The sequence below is a fragment of the Populus trichocarpa genome, chromosome 6, assembly GCF_000002775.5.
Source record: "Populus trichocarpa isolate Nisqually-1 chromosome 6, P.trichocarpa_v4.1, whole genome shotgun sequence".
NCBI lineage: Eukaryota > Viridiplantae > Streptophyta > Magnoliopsida > Malpighiales > Salicaceae > Populus > Populus trichocarpa.
The window spans coordinates 11,257,870-11,276,327 of NC_037290.2; the positions used below are offsets into that span (position 1 = coordinate 11,257,870).

General features: G+C 36.5%; 2 protein-coding genes across 5 annotated transcripts; one reads left to right on the forward strand and one right to left on the reverse strand.

Moving 5' to 3' along the window:
• The first annotated feature begins 250 nt into the window (after positions 1 to 250).
• On the forward strand, positions 251 to 7,131 carry LOC18100284 (sucrose synthase). 4 transcript variants are annotated; one of them, XM_024603048.2, is made up of 14 exons: positions 251 to 460; positions 3,133 to 3,229; positions 3,357 to 3,483; positions 3,583 to 3,734; positions 3,844 to 4,036; positions 4,285 to 4,620; positions 4,710 to 4,805; positions 4,914 to 5,087; positions 5,182 to 5,298; positions 5,397 to 5,563; positions 5,645 to 5,869; positions 5,982 to 6,545; positions 6,638 to 6,776; positions 6,886 to 7,131. In XM_024603048.2, the coding sequence occupies exons 2-14, from the start codon at positions 3,138 to 3,140 to the stop codon at positions 6,913 to 6,915; spliced, it is 2,412 nt and encodes an 803-aa protein (XP_024458816.1). In that variant the 5' UTR covers positions 251 to 460; positions 3,133 to 3,137; the 3' UTR covers positions 6,916 to 7,131. The 4 variants fall into 4 exon arrangements, with proteins under 4 accessions (XP_024458816.1, XP_006381564.1, XP_024458814.1 ...); XM_006381502.3 differs by lacking the exon at positions 251 to 460 and adding an exon at positions 2,044 to 2,155; XM_024603046.2 differs by lacking the exon at positions 251 to 460 and adding an exon at positions 2,655 to 2,697.
• A 614-nt stretch (positions 7,132 to 7,745) lies between these two features.
• Positions 7,746 to 18,226, reverse strand: LOC18100285 (uncharacterized). Its single transcript, XM_024602884.2, has 11 exons — positions 17,392 to 18,226; positions 16,769 to 17,045; positions 16,365 to 16,550; positions 16,116 to 16,268; positions 15,213 to 15,650; positions 12,015 to 14,468; positions 11,155 to 11,357; positions 10,903 to 11,058; positions 10,014 to 10,248; positions 9,223 to 9,536; positions 7,746 to 8,537 (listed from the first exon to the last, which is right to left on the reverse strand). The coding sequence occupies exons 1-11, from the start codon at positions 18,096 to 18,098 to the stop codon at positions 8,231 to 8,233; spliced, it is 5,430 nt and encodes a 1,809-aa protein (XP_024458652.2). The 5' UTR covers positions 18,099 to 18,226; the 3' UTR covers positions 7,746 to 8,230.
• Between the last annotated feature and the right edge of the window lie 232 nt (positions 18,227 to 18,458).

Genomic DNA, 18,458 nt, shown 5'->3' on the forward strand with positions numbered 1-18,458 from the left:
AGAAAAGCGGTTTTGTGAAAGGGACAAAGAAACCACAGGAAGGTTAAGCAGTAATGACGGAGGGTGGTTTTCACGAATAGAGAGGGAGGCACCACCACTAGTCTAATTATTTTTATTTTTTTTTGTCAAATTCATGCACCACATAAACCAAGAGCGAGGGAGGGAGGGAGGGAGGAAGGTGTAGGCAGGCAAGGCCATCTTCTCGTTCCTCATCTTGTATAAAAGGGTCTAGTTCTTCCCTCTTCTATCCATCCTCACTTGCCATTGCAAGCTCCTCCCCCTTGCTTTCTTGCTTGCGTTTTTTCTGTGTATTTTTACTGTCCAGGATTTGCCTTCCCTCGTCTTGTTGAAGGCTTTGTTGTTAATTAGCTACCTATACCATCTCCTTCAAGTAGTTTCAGCTTATATATATATATATATATATATTATATTATATATATATCGTGGCATTAAGCTCAAGGTAAAGATCCTCAACTTTCTCGAGCAAAGTATTCTGCTCATTTCTTCTGTGAATAAGATTGTGGTGAAATTTGTTCTTAAAAAGTTTTTTTTTCTTGGTTTAAAATATATTAAAATATTTTTTTATTATATATTTGTTTATTTTTAATATTAGAATATTAAAAATCAGAAAATAATACTAAAAAAATAATTTAATTTTTCTAGTACTAATATATTTTTGCAAAACACATCAAAATATAAACTACGGTACTCTCTAACTACACTAAATGTTTTGATTTTTGGCAGGAAATCTTAGCTGCTTCTAGTTATAACATGTTATTTGCAACCACTTTTCAAATGATATTTTATTAAATTTTGATATTTTTTATTAATATTAGATTTTTTTATTCGCTAGATGTCATATAAATAATTTTTTTTATTTTAATATATTTTTAAATAAAAATTATTTTAAAAAACCATCACTGCTACTAAATACAAAACTGAATTATTTTTCTAATTATCATTCGTAAATTGGGACCATGCAACAGCAAGTAACACTCACTCGCTCCTAAAAGTCTTTGGTTGATTATCAACGCCAGTAAAGCATCATTATCTTCATCATACTATGTTGTTCCCACCTACTGCCTGCAAGCTTTACTAGTGTCCCTACATTATAATCCCACTCCTAATTTCCATTTTTCACTGAACCGCCGCAGGCCACGTGTTTCTATTTCTTTATATTTATTTTAATACCTTAATATTAAAAATAAATTTTAAAAAATAATACAAAATTATTTAAATATGTTTCAAAATACAAAAACATTCCTTCGTGGCTGTATGTATTGTTTGGGATTGCAATATGGTTATTTTTAAAAATGTTTTTTTAGAAATATATTATTTTTTTATAATTTTTAAAAATTATTTTTAATATTATCATATTAAAATAATCTCAAAACAATTTAAAAACACAAAACCACAACTTAAAATATCTTTAATTTGGCTTGAGCCCCACGGGCTCCCTGACTGCTGCATTCATGGAGTATGAAGTATTTATATTTTTCTCCATTTATTTACTAGTAGCTGCATAAAACGGTTAATACCGTACAAATTAAATCACTTTATTATTTTTTATTATTTTATCTTAAAAAAAAGTGAAAGAAATTATAAGAATAGTTGGGAGGGTGATATATGTGATTTTTAAAAATATTTTTATTTAAAAATATATTAAAATAATATTTTTTAAAATTTTTAATATTAGTGTATTAAAATAATAAAAAACATTAAAAAAATGTTAATTTGAAGGGTTTTTTTAAATAAATTTAAAAAGTTTAAAAAACATGATTGACCCCTCATTCACGAAGAATGCCTAAAACAAGAAAAGATTACAGACTATGAGAAGATTGACCTTGGTGAACAGGGTGTTTCAGACTATTTTTATTCACAGGTTCTTTTTAAAAGTATAAAAAAACATTAAATTATTTTTTTATAGTTTTGATGTTTTATATAAAAAATATTATAATATATTTTTAAATAAAACATTATTTTAAAAAACACACGGTAACTTTCCAAATACACACAAAATCTTATGAACTGTAAAACTTTAAAGATTTACCTCCTTCCTTTTCTTCTCAAGCTCTTTTCGCTATAAATTTTCAGCAAAGGCTAAGCCTTTGCATCATTCATTCCACTTCCTTCTCTGTTGCCTTTGTTGCGTTTGGTTAGTTAGTTTTCTTCCTTCTTCTGGTCTCACTGTGTTCCCAAGTTTTTTTTTTTTTTTTCCTTTCCTTTCTATTGATACCATCTTATAGTTTTTATTACAAGAAAACATTGAATTACAGTTTGGTCTTTTCTTCAGCAAAAATGTTTATTAGAAGAACTTGTGCAGATCATGAGTCTGTATAATGCTGAACCAGTACTGTTCATCATGATCCGATGAAAATGCAGAATAATGTTGTAAGAACTAAAAGCTGTTGTACCATGACCTCCAAAAATGAAAAGAAACCTAAAATTTTGTCATGGTGCTGACAAAACTCTGCTGTGTTTTCAACGTTCAATGTCAAGAATTCAAGTTTAAATTCCCTTGTTATGTCTGAACTATTTATTTATCTATATTTGACTGAATCAAGCTTTAAATATTCCACAAGGAGAATTTTCTCTCTTCTCTCTTTACTTTTGATGATTGATGTGTTTTGCTTCTTGCCGAATAATTTTCTCTGATTTCTTCTTGTTGCATGAGAGCTTTCTGCTTTCATCAGCAAGGTTTTTAGGAATAACCCCTTATTGGTATTTTGCACTTCCAACGTTATTCCTGCTAGCTACAAATAATATGTTCTGCTTTCTTTTATTCCTTTTGTTATGGAAACCTATTGAATTCCTTAGTCACTGGTTGATTTTTATTTTTTATGTTAATTGTTTTCTAGCATTATTTAAGATATGTAATCGTAGTTCAACCATTCACTCTTCACCCAAGTATTAATTTTTTTTTTGAAGTATGGTGGGTGAGGTGAGAGGTAGGTTTGGAAATTTCTAGTCTTCTAGAATAATGTGGTTTTTCCTCTGTTGTTCTTGACTTTATTCATGTTGATTACCAGCTATTATAATCCTTACAAATAGTTGAGAGTTCTTGCTGGTTTTTTATTCTTGTATCTGTTATTACTACCTAGTACTTAAAACTTGATTTCTGTTTTTCTTAAGGAGCTATGTCTGTACTTACTCGTGTCCAAAGCATTCGTGAACGTTTGGATGAGACCCTCAAGACTCATCGCAACGAGATTGTTGCCTTACTGACCAGGTAACCATGCTCTCTTTTTTGGTTTTGATTTATGGAGTGGTGTAAAGAGGGTCATGCTTACATTTTTGGTGCAGCTTGTTAAGGATGTAGATTTATTACAGCATATTTTGGACAATTTGTGTTACAGGATTGAAGGCAAGGGAAAAGGAATTCTTCAACACCACCAGATTATTGCTGAGTTTGAAGCAATCCCTGAAGAGATCAGGAAGATATTGGCGGGTGGTGCTTTTTCTGAAGTTCTCAGATCCACACAGGTGACTCCCTTGATCACACATGCCTTTTTTTTTCCTGTTATATCCTAAGTTTTGGGAATTTTCTCTAACTGTTTTTTTTTTTTTATTCTGTTGTTTTAGGAAGCAATTGTTTTGCCTCCATGGGTTGCCCTTGCTGTGCGCCCAAGGCCTGGTGTCTGGGAGTACGTCAGAGTGAATGTCCAAGCACTTGTTGTTGAGGAGTTGCGTGTTGCTGAGTATCTTCATTTCAAGGAGGAACTTGTTGATGGAGGGTAAGTCAGAGTATTGATTAGACGCTAGCTTTTAATTGAGTTCTCTCAATTTCTTGTTCTGTACGTTTATGCTTTGATTTTGACAATGTTAGTCGATCTGATAATGCAGCTCCAATGGCAACTTCGTGCTTGAATTGGACTTTGAACCATTCAGTGCATCTTTCCCTCGCCCAACTCTTTCGAAGTACATTGGTAACGGTGTTGAGTTCCTCAACCGCCACCTTTCAGCTAAGTTGTTCCATGACAAGGAAAGCCTGCACCCCCTGCTTGCATTTCTCAAGGTGCACTGTCACAAGGGGAAGGTATGCTTGATACAGTATCCAAGTTCCAGGATTTAAAGTAACTCCTAGGATAACTTGCACAAATGAAAACTTAAACTCCAAGATCTTAATTTGCTCGGATCAAACTTTAGGATATAAGCAACTGATGGTTTTACTAGAATCTTGTAATGTCTGATAATCATGTCTAGAATCTGTAATTTAAGCAAGGATAGCTTACTGCGGAATTAGATCCTGTAAAACCTGATAACATTTTGTATATTCTTGTGCAGAATATGATGCTGAATGACAGAATTCATAACCTAGACTCTCTGCAATATGTTCTGAGGAAGGCCGAGGAATATCTGTCTTCTCTGAAACCTGAGACTCCATACTCTCAATTCGAACACAAGTTCCAGGAGATCGGCTTAGAGAGAGGATGGGGCAATACTGCTGAGCGTGTTCTTCAGATGATTCAACTTCTTTTGGATCTTCTTGAGGCACCAGATCCCTGCACTCTTGAAACTTTCCTTGGCAGAATTCCTATGGTCTTCAATGTTGTGATCATGTCCCCTCATGGATACTTCGCCCAAGACAATGTTTTGGGGTATCCTGATACCGGAGGCCAGGTTAATTCACAAGCCTAGTCTAATCTTTATCTTCGTGCATACTCTAATGAAAACTTACCTGATCTGGCTTGCATATTACTTTCTACTAGGTTGTTTACATTTTGGATCAAGTTCGTGCCTTGGAGAGTGAAATGCTTCTGCGTATCAAGCAGCAAGGACTTGATATCACCCCCCGAATTCTCATTGTAAGTTTAATTTCCAAGCTTTAGGAAGTATTTTAACAGTTTTTCCTTTGTATAAAATGTTATTACATTCTTTGGTGCTTAATCTGTCTTTTTTTCCCGTGTTTGCAGATTACTCGACTGCTCCCTGATGCAGTAGGAACCACTTGTGGACAACGTCTGGAGAAAGTCTATGGATCGGAGCATTGTGATATTCTTCGAGTTCCCTTCAGAGATGAAAAGGGAATGGTCCGGAAATGGATCTCTCGCTTTGAAGTTTGGCCATACCTAGAAACTTTCACTGAGGTATTATTTCCTTATTGTTTCCCCAAAGTAATCCGTTCTCAAAGTCTTACTACATTTATCTTCATGTGCTAAGATGATATCTTGTTTTTTTCAGGATGTTGCTGCTGAAATTGCTAAGGAGTTGCAGGGAAAGCCTGATCTGATCATTGGAAATTACAGTGATGGAAACGTTGTTGCCTCCTTGCTAGCACACAAATTAGGTGTTACAGAGGTTTGCCCTGATCTTTTCTTGTTTTTTGCAGCGTTTTTTCTTCATCCTGTAGCATAACAAATTAACAATTCTCTTTGTTTTTGCTATGTTTTCTGCAGTGCACTATTGCACATGCTCTAGAAAAAACAAAGTACCCAGATTCAGATATTTACTGGAAGAAGTTTGATGAAAAGTACCACTTTTCATGCCAGTTTACAGCTGATCTTTTTGCCATGAACCATACAGATTTCATCATCACCAGCACATTCCAAGAGATTGCTGGAAGGTGATATGATGTCTCCCCTGATTATTATTATCGTGAACGATTCTTCGATTGCATCTAACATGTACTGTTCCACTATTTCAGCAAGGATACTGTTGGACAGTACGAGAGCCACACTGCTTTCACTCTCCCTGGCCTCTACAGAGTTGTTCATGGTATCGATGTATTTGATCCCAAATTCAACATTGTATCCCCTGGTGCTGACGAGAGCATATACTTCCCTTACACTGAGAAGAAACTTAGGTTGACTTCTTTCCATGAAGAAATTGAAGAACTTCTTTACAGCTCCGTTGAGAACGACGAGCACTTGTAAGTTTCTATCTCTTTTACTTTCCACATAAATTTCTTATGTAGTTCTTGGAAAAGTTCCTGGATAAAGAAGAGATGCAATAACTCATCACTTATTTTTATCGTTCAACAGATGTGTGCTAAAAGACCGCAACAAGCCAATTCTATTCACCATGGCGAGGCTGGACAGAGTTAAGAATTTAACTGGTCTTGTAGAATGGTATGGAAAGAATACCAAGCTGCGCGAATTAGCTAATCTTGTTGTAGTTGGTGGTGATAGAAGAAAGGAGTCTAAAGATATAGAAGAGCAAGCTGAGATGAAGAAAATGTACAGTCATATAGAGAAATACAAATTGAATGGCCAGTTCAGATGGATTTCTTCTCAGATGAACCGCGTGAGGAATGGAGAGCTCTACCGATACATTTGTGATACCAAGGGAGCTTTCGTGCAGCCTGCTTTGTATGAGGCTTTTGGATTGACTGTTGTTGAGGCCATGACATGTGGTTTGCCAACCTTTGCTACTTGCAATGGTGGTCCTGCTGAGATCATTGTGCATGGAAAATCCGGATTCCATATTGATCCTTACCACGGAGTACAGGCTGCTGAACTCCTTGTTGACTTCTTTGAGAAGTGCAAGGCTGATCCCAGTTACTGGGACAAAATCTCCCAGGGAGGCCTGCAGCGAATCCAAGAGAAGTAAGCTCACCACCACCTTCACTCTACAACTCTGTTTCCAAGCTGTTATAATGAAGTTTTGCTAAATTGTCTCTCGTTACTTGCTTTTTCAGGTATACCTGGAAAATTTACTCTCAAAGGCTCCTGACTCTCACAGGAGTTTATGGCTTCTGGAAGCATGTTTCCAACCTTGATCATCGTGAGAGCCGTCGCTATCTGGAAATGTTCTATGCACTCAAATATCGCAAATTGGTAAGATTATTCTCCAATCTCCAGGGTGTGCAAGCATTTATGATTTACCATTCGCTCCTGCAGAGGTTTATTTGATGATACTGATGAATATTCTTTCATTACCTTTCAGGCTGATTCTGTTCCTTTGACTATCGAGTAAATGGAGCTGGAGAAATCAAGGAAACATGGGTTGGTTTGAGTCGGGTTCCGGGTCCAGAATAATGGTGTCATTTCACGATAGTGATTGGACAAGAAAGGCTTTGATCTTCTTTTTGTTTTTTTGTTTTTCCTTTCTGTGTGTATCTTTTTTGTCTTTCCTTTTCTTTTCATCATGCTGCCTCTTGAATTTCAGTAAAGATTGTGTCTTTTGAGTTCATCATCCCCTCTATCCATTTCTTGCAAATTCTGTCTCTTGAGATTGGAAATCATGGGAAATGATCCAACATCAATTCCTGTATTTCTCCTCAATACTCGAGATTGGAAGTTGATGGCTATTCTTCATCATTATATAAAGACAAAAATAAGTTTGGCCTGTGGTTTGCCTAACTCCGCGCTGTTCTCTACAAATCCTCGAGGGCTCAAAGGAATGACTAGGACCTAATATGGCTAAATTTAATTTTTTTTAAATAAAAAATATATTTTTTTTAATTTATTTTCAAATAAAAAATACTTTGAAAAATAATTAAAATTATTTTTTTAAATAATATTTTTATTTAAAAAACAACTATTATTATATTTTCAATTTTTTTTAGAGGGTATAAATAGAAAATGCGTTTCTTGTTATCTCAAGATATAATTGTATTGTCAAAAACAATTTTAAAAAGAAGTCGAGTGAATTCTTTTCAACTGAGAATATTTAAATCTAAAATCTATTTGCCATTTTCTTTTCCTTTGAAATGATCACAAAGACATTCTTTCCAATAGACGGAAACCAGTTTCATCAAGTGCTGAAGCCTGCAGGGCCAGAGACTGTTGAGCAACAATAGATCATGAACCAAAAAATTATCATGTATTAATAATGATGTAAAAATTTTTTGCAAAGAACTATATTAATCACAATCCACAAACGGTAACAAACCCCTTTACCTGTTTATTGATGACGCCCTCAGGGTAGAAGTCAAAACTTTTATATACAAGCTACTTAGAAAAATGCATTGCTTTTTACCTTTCGAGATTTACAGACCGTACGCCGTATACAGCAATGCCTCCTGCCTTTTGTGTTCTCTTTTTCATGGGCAGTGGATACTGGGTGGTCCGCCATTGCTACTCGGTTTAGTGGTATTTATTTATAAACAACAAGAGAGCCGGGCCTTACTTGCTCTTCCGCATGCTGGCTAGCATGTCTCCGTTTCCTTTCTCCACCACCACCTTTTTATCTTCTTTCAAACGATCTTATCATTCTGGAACGCAAATCACAAATGTGGGGGCTAGCATTACCCCATATCTGCTCTTGCTCTATTAACAAATTTCGCTATTCATCCCTGCGTGGCCCTTCCCAAGCTCTTCTCTTCTAGAGGTTGCCATGGATAGAGAAATATGGCCATCAATAAAGAGAATGCAAGACCAATTGCCCCACTGAAAGGTTGTAGTGGATGAGTCCCAGTTACCCAAACAGGATAGTTGGGCTTATAGGTCAAAAGGCCTCCTGTTTGTAAAACAAAACTAGAAGCCATTATCCCCGTCCTCAACCCGATTGGAATGGACAGGCTGCCTTTGCTTCTTTGCCGAAACCCTGCAAGAGCCAAGGAAAAAAGCCAAAGCCCTGGCACTGCCCAGACAGACCTGAAAAAACAAAATTGGAGAAAGATTCTCACGTGACTGGCAATGACCATCTGACTTTGAGATTTAAATTCCTATATCTGTAGAAATAAAAATTTTAAGAAAATTGTGTCTACAATATCAAAAATTGATGATCATGCAAGAAGGAACTTTTTCAAAGGAACATCTTCCTTTCAATAACAATTCTTGTCGCGAGTATTGGCTAGCATCATCGTTGGTAAAATCACTTGATGCAATACAACGGTGATTTGGGATCAAATATTGCCTTACAACAAGGATGGGAGGGATTAGAAAAGATACAAATGTTGTTTGAGAGTGTGGTAACGGTTGCTTTTCAAAATGTTTTTCACTTGAAAATACATCAAAATAATATTTTTTTTATTTTTTAAAAATAATTTTTGACACCAGCACATCAAAATGATCTGGAACACTAAAAAATATTAATTTGAAGTAAGGAAAAAAATAAAAAAATTTTAAATTTTTTTTAAAATACTTTTGAAACGCAAAAAAAAAAGGGGTCTATGTGGTGTAGTGTGCTTGAGGTGTGTTTTAGTGAAACGAATCATTCACCATAAAATAACAGGATGAAAAAAGCTAGGGTGGGAGAGCTAGAAGAGAAGAATATGGCGATAATATCCCAGACGGAAGAGGAACTTTGATATTCTCTAAATGGTAATAAATAATATACCTCTGGAAAAGAGAGAATGCCAGTCCTGAAATAATAATTGCTTGATGATAGCCAACATCTGCTTCAATTTCTTCAGGCAACCATGACCTGAAAAGTAATTCTTCAACCAGCACAATGCCTGTTGCCGTTATAATTCCTCGACCAGCTAGCATAATCATTTGCACATACATTTTGAGCCATGTCATGGCATCTAAGGAAGATGAAGGAATGCCTGACGGCCAAGAGAAACTCACACAAACCAGTAAAGCATTTAGGGACTGTATTGATGCAACAAGCAGGACTCCTCCAATCAAGCCCCACAAATATTTTTGGATCTGCAAGCAATAGCCAAAACATTATGAGATCACTTTTTTCTAATTTAAATGGTTCCAAAAGAATATTAATCTGTATTCATCTGTTTCCAGGACCTCAACTTTGCCAGAATTCTAAAGGAAAGGAATATGATACCAAAACACTTCCGTCACGAAACTGGGGATGCACAAATTAGTCATTGATGAATAGTGAAACTGATGAAGAGCATGTATCAGAAAAGCACACGATACCGAAAAGACAACATGGTAGTGGATTTTGTGAAAAGAAGCAATAATTAACGGCAACTTGAAAGGAGAAGAAATAAAAACGAAGGGTAAAATGAGCTGAAATCTTTCTTGATGAGTTGTCCATTGTGCAATCAGGAGACAACAAACTTGTAAATACTTTTTTTTGCACAGTTGGGAAAGACATAGCTAAAAGTTTATCCCTGGCATAAAAACCTAGAGCCAATATGGCACACAGTTAATTTACAACCATACCTTAGGCAATGCAGTCAAATCTAACCCGTATTGCTCTAGTGGATCTTCATATCCACGTATTCTTCTGCCCCATAACGTAACAAGTATCATAATAGCAGTATAGAGGCCAACAATGCAAACAAACTCAGCAAATCTGGAGGGGTTGCTCGTTGTCCAGCTCAGTACAAGAGTGGGAAGCAATGGAACAATGATCGGTGACCAAAGAACAAGCACCATGCCAGCAAACCCAAGAACCCTTAACAAAGAAAGCACGAGGAGAAAAGATTCAGTAAAAACAATCTTGCTCACTAACATGATTAGCAACACAAAAATACAATTCATTAAACTTGTCAACTAATTTAATATGCTAACCAAGCAATCTGTTAAAACAAAAAATATTCAACATGTGACCAATTCATCAACTATTTTATCAACCAGTGATAAAAAACAAAACATTGATAATAAAACTAGAAATTTTTTCAAAGACTTCCTCCTCGAGCATAAACAATTAGAAAAGGCTTAATACGCTCCATGGGAAAATCCCAGTGAACAAAAACCGTTGAGTAAAACTTTCAACCTAAAACTCTAACCACTCTACTAAACATAACATAACTCAGAATATTTATGAAATTTCTACCTTAAAGGGAATTAACCCCTTCTATCAAACCTAACACAAGTCTGAAGATTACTTTGCAAAATTATATAAACTCTTTGCCAAAGATTTTTTAATACATAGGTTCAATTTGCCAGAGATTTTAATAAAGTCGGCAACAACAACATTCACCTCTTATGATGTTCAGTTATTAAATTAACATTATGTTATTTCAACACAAATTCCTAAAGGGAAAGGTCGAAGGAAAAAAAAAGAGAGGACAAACAGCAGACAAGGATGTTTAGAAAACTAGCTTACCTCTGGTACAAGGGGCGTTCAGCTATATGCAGAAACATAATCAGTTTGTCTGTCAGACTCATAGCACCACGTATACCACCCCAAAGCAAAGCAATTTTACCAACTAGCTTCAACATGCCACCCTTTTGTCCCAAGTCAGCTAACATTGCAACCAGCCTATTGACATTGAAACATTCATATGAACTTCAGGAATATAGATATACCGGTATGTCTGTTCACCGGACTAATATGTATAGGATATAATTATAATACCTTTCTTGATCTACTCCACCATCTTCCCTCGTAGGAACCACCGGACCAGCAACGGACATGGCCTTCTCAGCAAGGCTCGTAACAATGTTCGGGTTTTTTTCAGACTCCGTTACCTCCAGCTTTTCAGCTGGCTTTAGAAGATTTCCTCTTTCCTTCAAGAACTTGGATGAACTTTCCCCACCTTCCTTGGAATTGCTTGGATCCTTAACAGTTAAATGTAACAATAGGCATCAAGAAGTTTGCAAATATCCAAAATAAAACAGAGAAGGGAAAAAAGAGAGAGAAACACAGTTGATATAAACAATGACAGGTAGTTCCTGGATGCTCCTTTACATGCAACCGGCGATACTATTTAGGTTTTGAGCTTAGGTGCAGCTTCCAAGGTGGAATTACTATCTGCTATCACTCTTTGTACTTTGTTTTTGACATCTACTGTCCTGGTACTCTTTCGGGTGCTTTTATTATATCCAAAATTTTAATATTAATCTCATTGAGGATGTTACAAACACTCAGTTATTTGGGCACACACCATAAATACCCTGAACCCTAGAAAGAAAGCTGCATATAGAAGGAATATAATAGTGTCTTGAAAACAAAAGTGCTGTATCTCTCTGTCTCTCTGTTTCCACATTCTCAGAAAGAGGACAGCAATCTAAACTTCTGGGTGCTTGAAAAAGAAAACAAGAAAATTTCAAACAGGAGCATGCCATTTAGATCAACAAAGATATATTTGAAGAACAGAGATATTGAAAGTCAGTGTTTTGACCAGTCTTCATTTCATAAAAATAAGATGTTAAAGATATAAATTCAAAGAGCTATTTGAAAATTATACAAGGAATCTCAAATAGATTAACTGTTACCTGCTGCTGAACTAGTAAAGCAGACGCTCCCAAGGCAGCTGTAACAGCACCAACCATCACTCTATCATTGTTTATAGTTTTCAATGTTGCTTCTTCTCCTTCTCTAGTTATTGAACTGTTGAAACTTGTTCTATGACCACTTTTGGTTGTAAGCTCATGATCCATCTCCTTTATGCAGACCTTGTCTTGACTTTTCTGCCCATGATTTTGGGTTTGACCTGAGGATTTTATGTCATTCTCGTTCCTTGTAGCTACATTAAAATATTTTCTCAAAGCAGCTAAGCTAGACCCTATAATGACACCAACTGGCAGTAATCTTCTCAGATAATTTGTTCTAAGAACAGAAGATGAAATGGCCTTGACAATATGCTCTCCATGAACAGTACCAACTTTTTCTTCAGCACCTTCAATTCTATGATATTTACCTTTCAAGCACCAAGTATGATCCTTGTTACGTACAATGGCCAGAGACACAGCATCTGCTACTAGCTCAAGATCTCTAGCAAAATAGGATTTCATTTCTTTCTTGCTAGCTGCACCTAGTTTGCGACCAACTTCAATCCTCAAAGCATCCAAAACAACAATTTTCACAAACTCTATTAACTCATCTAATATACCATCATCATTTTCAGTAAAAATTTCCATTGTGCTATATTCTTCAACAGGTTCCTGTTGCTTTTCAGTATCTAATACTACATATGATGGTTCAATATAACTTTCTCCATCATTCTCTTTTCCAGAGGAGTGGACCTGAACCTTTATGCCAGCATCATTACTGGTGGTAACACCTCCTATAGATTCTCCAGTGATTCCTGGCTGCTCTAGGAGCTTCCATTTACCTTCTTCTGGAAAATAGTCAAGCAACAGAGCAGTGGTTGTATCTAGATCAAGTGGCTTGCTATTTGGAATCTTTGAAAGAAGATATCTGTGGAAATATTTGTTCTGTACAAAGTCTCCATATGGATTTGCAGTTACGTACAATGGAATGCTATTTACATGTCCATCATAGCCAGCCAAATGCTTCCCACTAACTAATTGATCCTTCTTTTGTTCTTCCTTAATTTCATAGTTGCTCGCAATATCTCCCTGAGAACCCCTAGTACCATTCCCACTAAACAAAATGGGATCCTCAGTGAGTTCCTCCTCTACCAATCCACTACTTGCAACATTCTGTTGGTTGCCACCACTTTCATGGAGCTTATGTACAGGAGGATGCTGTAATGTGTCTGACTGCTTGCCTGAGTGATTAGCGTTTTCCAGTTTCTTAGGCTTGGAATCAACTAACTCACCCTCAACCTCATTTTTATTCTTGATTTTGTTTTCATGGTCTGTTTCCTCTTCCAACTGAGAAATCATGCTTTCTAGCACACCAAAAACACTGTTAACAGCCACTTGAGTAGAATCATCCATCCCTGTTAAGGCATCTAATGCTTGAGTAACGCTGAAAGTAGGGGGATTAGAATCAGATGTGGGAGGCTTATTTTGATCATGAGCAGGTTGCATGGTTTTGTTTTCCCTCTTCTGATCACCATTTCCAACCCTTTCAATTGCTTCTGAGTCAGTAGCAGATACTGCAGGTGGAAGAGGTTCTTCTGTCATATTGGCTGAAACTATCCCATTTTGATCAGCTGATGAATCTGCAGTTTTCTCTTCATTTTTCTGATCATCATTTCCACCCCTTTCAATTGTTTGAGAGTCAGTGGCAGATACTGCAGGTAGAAGAGGTTCTTCTGTCATTTTGGCTGAAACTATCCCATTTTGATCAGCTGATGAATCTGCAGTTTTCTCTTCATTCTTCTGAGTGCTATTCTCCCCTTTTGCTTCTACTTGAGGTGATCCACCACCCTGTTCAACTTTGGATTCATCAACAATTGCTTCTTCCGTGCTACTAGCCTTCTCAGAATGGCTGGTGATGTTAGGGTTACTGCTGGTTTCCAATCCCTTCTCACTACTGTCAGAGTGAGATGCAGCTTTTTCTTTGATAAACTCATCACTCTCATTCTTATGTCCCGACTCATTTGGTTCCTTCCTGTCAGACCCAGATGGATCACCTTGTTGACTGCTCATTACCTGAGACTGACTTGTTTCAATAGATTTTTGTATATTCTTCGAAGAGTGAAGCTCCTGTTCAGGTGCAGCACCAGACTTCTCTGTCCCAGGATGATTGTTAACAGATCCATCTGTCAAATCCTCAGCCCTTTCCATCTGATCTGGAGAATGTGGATCTTTAGATGTGACTTCTGCACTTGATACTTCTCTGACTTTTTCCTGTATCTTTGTTTTAGGAACATTAGGAACCTCACCAATGCTCAGTAGTCCATTAGCATTTAAGTTACTGTGTTGAGCTTGCAGAATTCCAGATACAGAAGTCGTAAGCTTTCCAACAACCTCTTCTGGTACAGCATCTTGCAAAGCTTTAATAAGTGTCTCTCCCTGACCCACAGCAGTCAAAACCTGGACAAGCACCAGATCAATGTTATAAAATACCCTAGATATGTGCCGTAAAATATTTAAATCAAGGGAATAAATTGTAGGATTCTGTGCCTGAAAAAACAGCGTGCACAATTTAACATAAATAGAAGTCATTAAGGACATCTGCCGAAGAGGAAAGGGTAAAAGCACTGCCAGCTATTATGAAGATAAAAGTATACACAATCAACTAGCTTATATGATATATTAGAGGACAGGCCCATGTCTGTATGAAATGCGAACGAACTCCAGTAACATAATAAATATTCTGGCTGCTTTTTTTCTTCTTTCCATCTTTTTTTCATAATGATAGTTAGAAGCTGTGGTTTTCTTATAAAATAGGCATGTCTATGGGAAGCCATCTCACAATAAATATTGTCATACAAAAGGAAAGCAATTTAACAGATGATTTTCATTTTCATCTCTCCACTAAGACACTACTTTCAAAAATGTTGAGAAGATATTGGAATTTCTAGCGAGAATGAAATAAGAAGCAAACAACATTTTAGATTATTTTAAAAGGAACTTATGATCCAATGTACACCTAACATTATAAAGAGTACAAGTAAAACAGAATGCAGTTTCCACAGTCCACACAATGATAAAAGAGGTGAAATTCCAGAATTATGCATCTTTCTATACTTGTTTCAGATACACACGTCTCCTTGAAACGGTAACTGGCATGCTTAAACCTCGGCAAAATTAGCAAGAATTGCTTCTGAGCATTACCTTCTTCTTTTTTTCTTTGGTCAGAGTATCAGGCATCATCACATCAAGCATATTCATAACCACCTGAGCTGTTGGCAGCACTTGACCATTTTCAATATCTACAGAATCTGCAGAATCCTGTTCTATCAATTCAGCATCAACAGATCTTCTCTGCTGCACTGCATCATTTTCCACTCCTTGCAGTTCTTCATCGAGTTTTAAATCTCTTTGGGAATCTTTTCTGGATCTTGATTGGATATCTTGAAGTATCTTGTTTATAGGTTCTATGGTGTACCCACTAGTGTCAGTTGGGGAAAGACTTGAGAGATTATTAAGTTCAACTCGTTTATCTCTGCTTTCCACAGGAGTTAGGCCTTTTGAGGGGTTGATGTTAACGTCTACATCTTTCAGAAGTGGATGACGACCCTTCAAAAGTCCAAGCTCCACAGCTATAAGCCACTACATTTGACATGAATACTGGTAATAATTAGCTTGCAAGAAGCACAATTAAATTCCATCAAATCATTCAATCAAAATAAAAAGAAAAATGATTTTGGCATAGGTTTATTAACAATACCCATCATAGACACCACAGGTTACAGAGTATCAGTTCAAGTTCTAGCATGATTACTGCCACCAAGAATGCAAGAAACTGGTACAGTACTCACTACTCATTAGAAACAAAAGGAGCAGATGAAATATACAGTACACCCTAACCATCTGAATCGCCAAGACAAAAAAAGGTTTTAGAAGAACATCAACATAAGTTCCAATTGGTTAATCATAAGGAGTTAATTCTAACAACATAAAGTTGACAGATCAACTTCATGGCTACAATCTACAAAATTAGGCTAATATATGAGAGGGTTTCAAACTCTACAAATGAATCTTCTGTTTTGAAGAAGAGTGAAGATAATAAATCACCTCAATTGTAAGATTCTGGCACCATGATACAGCAGCTCTGCCACTTTCTACAGCACTAGATGGCACACAAGAACATAAAAGGAGGCTTGTAAATGGATTTTCAGCAATCAAACTGTGTGGAATGGAGAACGGCGGCACTGTCCCATCATCACTCTGATATTTTGACAGAATTGTTGCTGGTTAGACTTTTAATGAGAAACATGCAAAGGAATTTCAAAGAAGCATGATATTTAAGTACAAAATATGCACCTGGATAAAAAGAACTGGAATCTTGACATTCCCAACCATGCCTCGTGTGCTAGATTTTGAATAGAAGTCTTCTATTTCCTCAAAGCCATAAGATACCATAGATATTGCTTTTTCAAAATCACGAACAGATTTTGACACTAAAGCATTTTCCACATCAAACCCCTTTGCTCTTCCTTGAAAAATTTCCTACAAAATTCTTTACAATTTAAGTCTACGTATCATCACAAGGATAGACCTAAATACTAAACAGTTCATCTGTTCAAGCATTTCATATCATGCATAGCATTTCTCTTAAGTTACAAATTTTCTATTCTTACAGATGAAGGATGCAATCCATTTGCATTCTTCAAAACAATAAATAAAAAATTAAATAATAATAATAATAATTCAGAGAAATCATCAACCTTGTTAGATTGCAGAATATCTATCAGTCCACCAGTGAGCTTCTGATCCAATGCTACGTGATAAGGAGAGCACCTCGTGGCCTCCTCTAAGTCAAAAGGATTGTTAATGCACGTGGCGGCAGTGAGAGGTGTACACTCCCCAACTTCAGCCAAATATTTTGTCAACATATTCGCACCATATCCCCATCCAACACCCATTAGTGTCGTCCATGGCCTTGCCTTGCTGATGAACTGTATAGCTGTGGAGATATCATCGCTGTCAGCAGCTGTAAATAACCTACATAAATGAAGTAGTTAAGAAGCCCTGTTTTCAGCTTCTTTTCGCAACAAAAATTCAAAAGAAACCTGAAACACATAACTTTCTTATCCACGAATCTCATAGTAAATCCTTTCTATTCCATTACCAGCACGCATTTCCCCATAAGATCACATCAATCATCCAAATATCAGTGCTAATCACACACGGTCCAGCTATAACTAACAATTCATGTTCCTCAATGTTCATTTACTTCTAAAGATGTTATTATCAAGCAAAAATAAACAACACTTAGCACTAAAAGCTTCACACTATACACACCACCAGAAATGAAGCAGTCAAATTCAACATAGAAAAAAGAAAATACCTTGCCGTAGTAATTGGTGAAGCAGCACATCCTCTAGGATTCATAACGACAGGGAAAAAGCCGCGCTTAAGAGCATCAACGACAAAAAACCTAACATTGTCTTCCGAACTGCCTTTGGCAGTGCCAGGAACAAGTAACAAAGTAGTATCCAATCCATGTTCTTCTTCCAACTCCAAATCCGCCGGCCAATCAAGCGAAATAACACCACCATCCTCCGTATTAACACACACTCTTTGAAACTCCAATTTCAATCCCTCACTACTCTCTCTCCCCACCCCAATTTTCCCGCTATTTAACCTAACAAAATGCCTGTCCTCTTTAACTAACTTATCGTTCACATTTTCTATAAACTCGCTCCCTTCGAACGATATTGAAGGGCAGCGTAAAATTACAAAACGGTTAAACGGCGTCGGGCTAGAAAAAAGAATCCACTCGCCGATGTTTGAGGATTTTGAAAATTTGTTTGATTGAGAGAGATAGAGAGTTAAGCCTGAAGCGAGGCCTAAAGCAGGAGCCAAGATATCGGGAGTGTTTGGTGACGGGAATTGTGATAGAAGGTTCTTGAAAGGTTCTAGGAAGTTGCTGCTGCTGCTACATGGTTTAAGACGGCGTCGTTTGTAAGAACGGAATTGGTAAGGGTTTTTAGGGGAGAAAAAGGGGTGTGGATTTAGGAGCTGTGGTTTAAGGTGGTGGAGATTGGTGTTCATTAAGGAGGGAGGAGAAGTTTTCAATTTTGGATAAGGAAAGAGGTGGTAGAAAGTGCAGGAAGGATCAGGAGGAGGAAGAGGAGCTTTTCGTTTTTGTATTCGTATTTGAAATGAAGTGAAAGGTGACTGATCCTATTTGCAATTTTGTTTTTTTTAAAAAAACACTTTTCTAGCTATATAAAAAGAAATTAATTTAAAATAAAGAAATTAATTTTTTACAAAATTATTTTTCAATATATATATATATATATAATGGTTTGTGTTTTTATTGGGATGGGAGATGGAACAAAATTTCAGATTGCCAATTAATAATTAAATCCCGCGGCTAGATTTGATAATTTTTTTTTTATTGGGATTGGA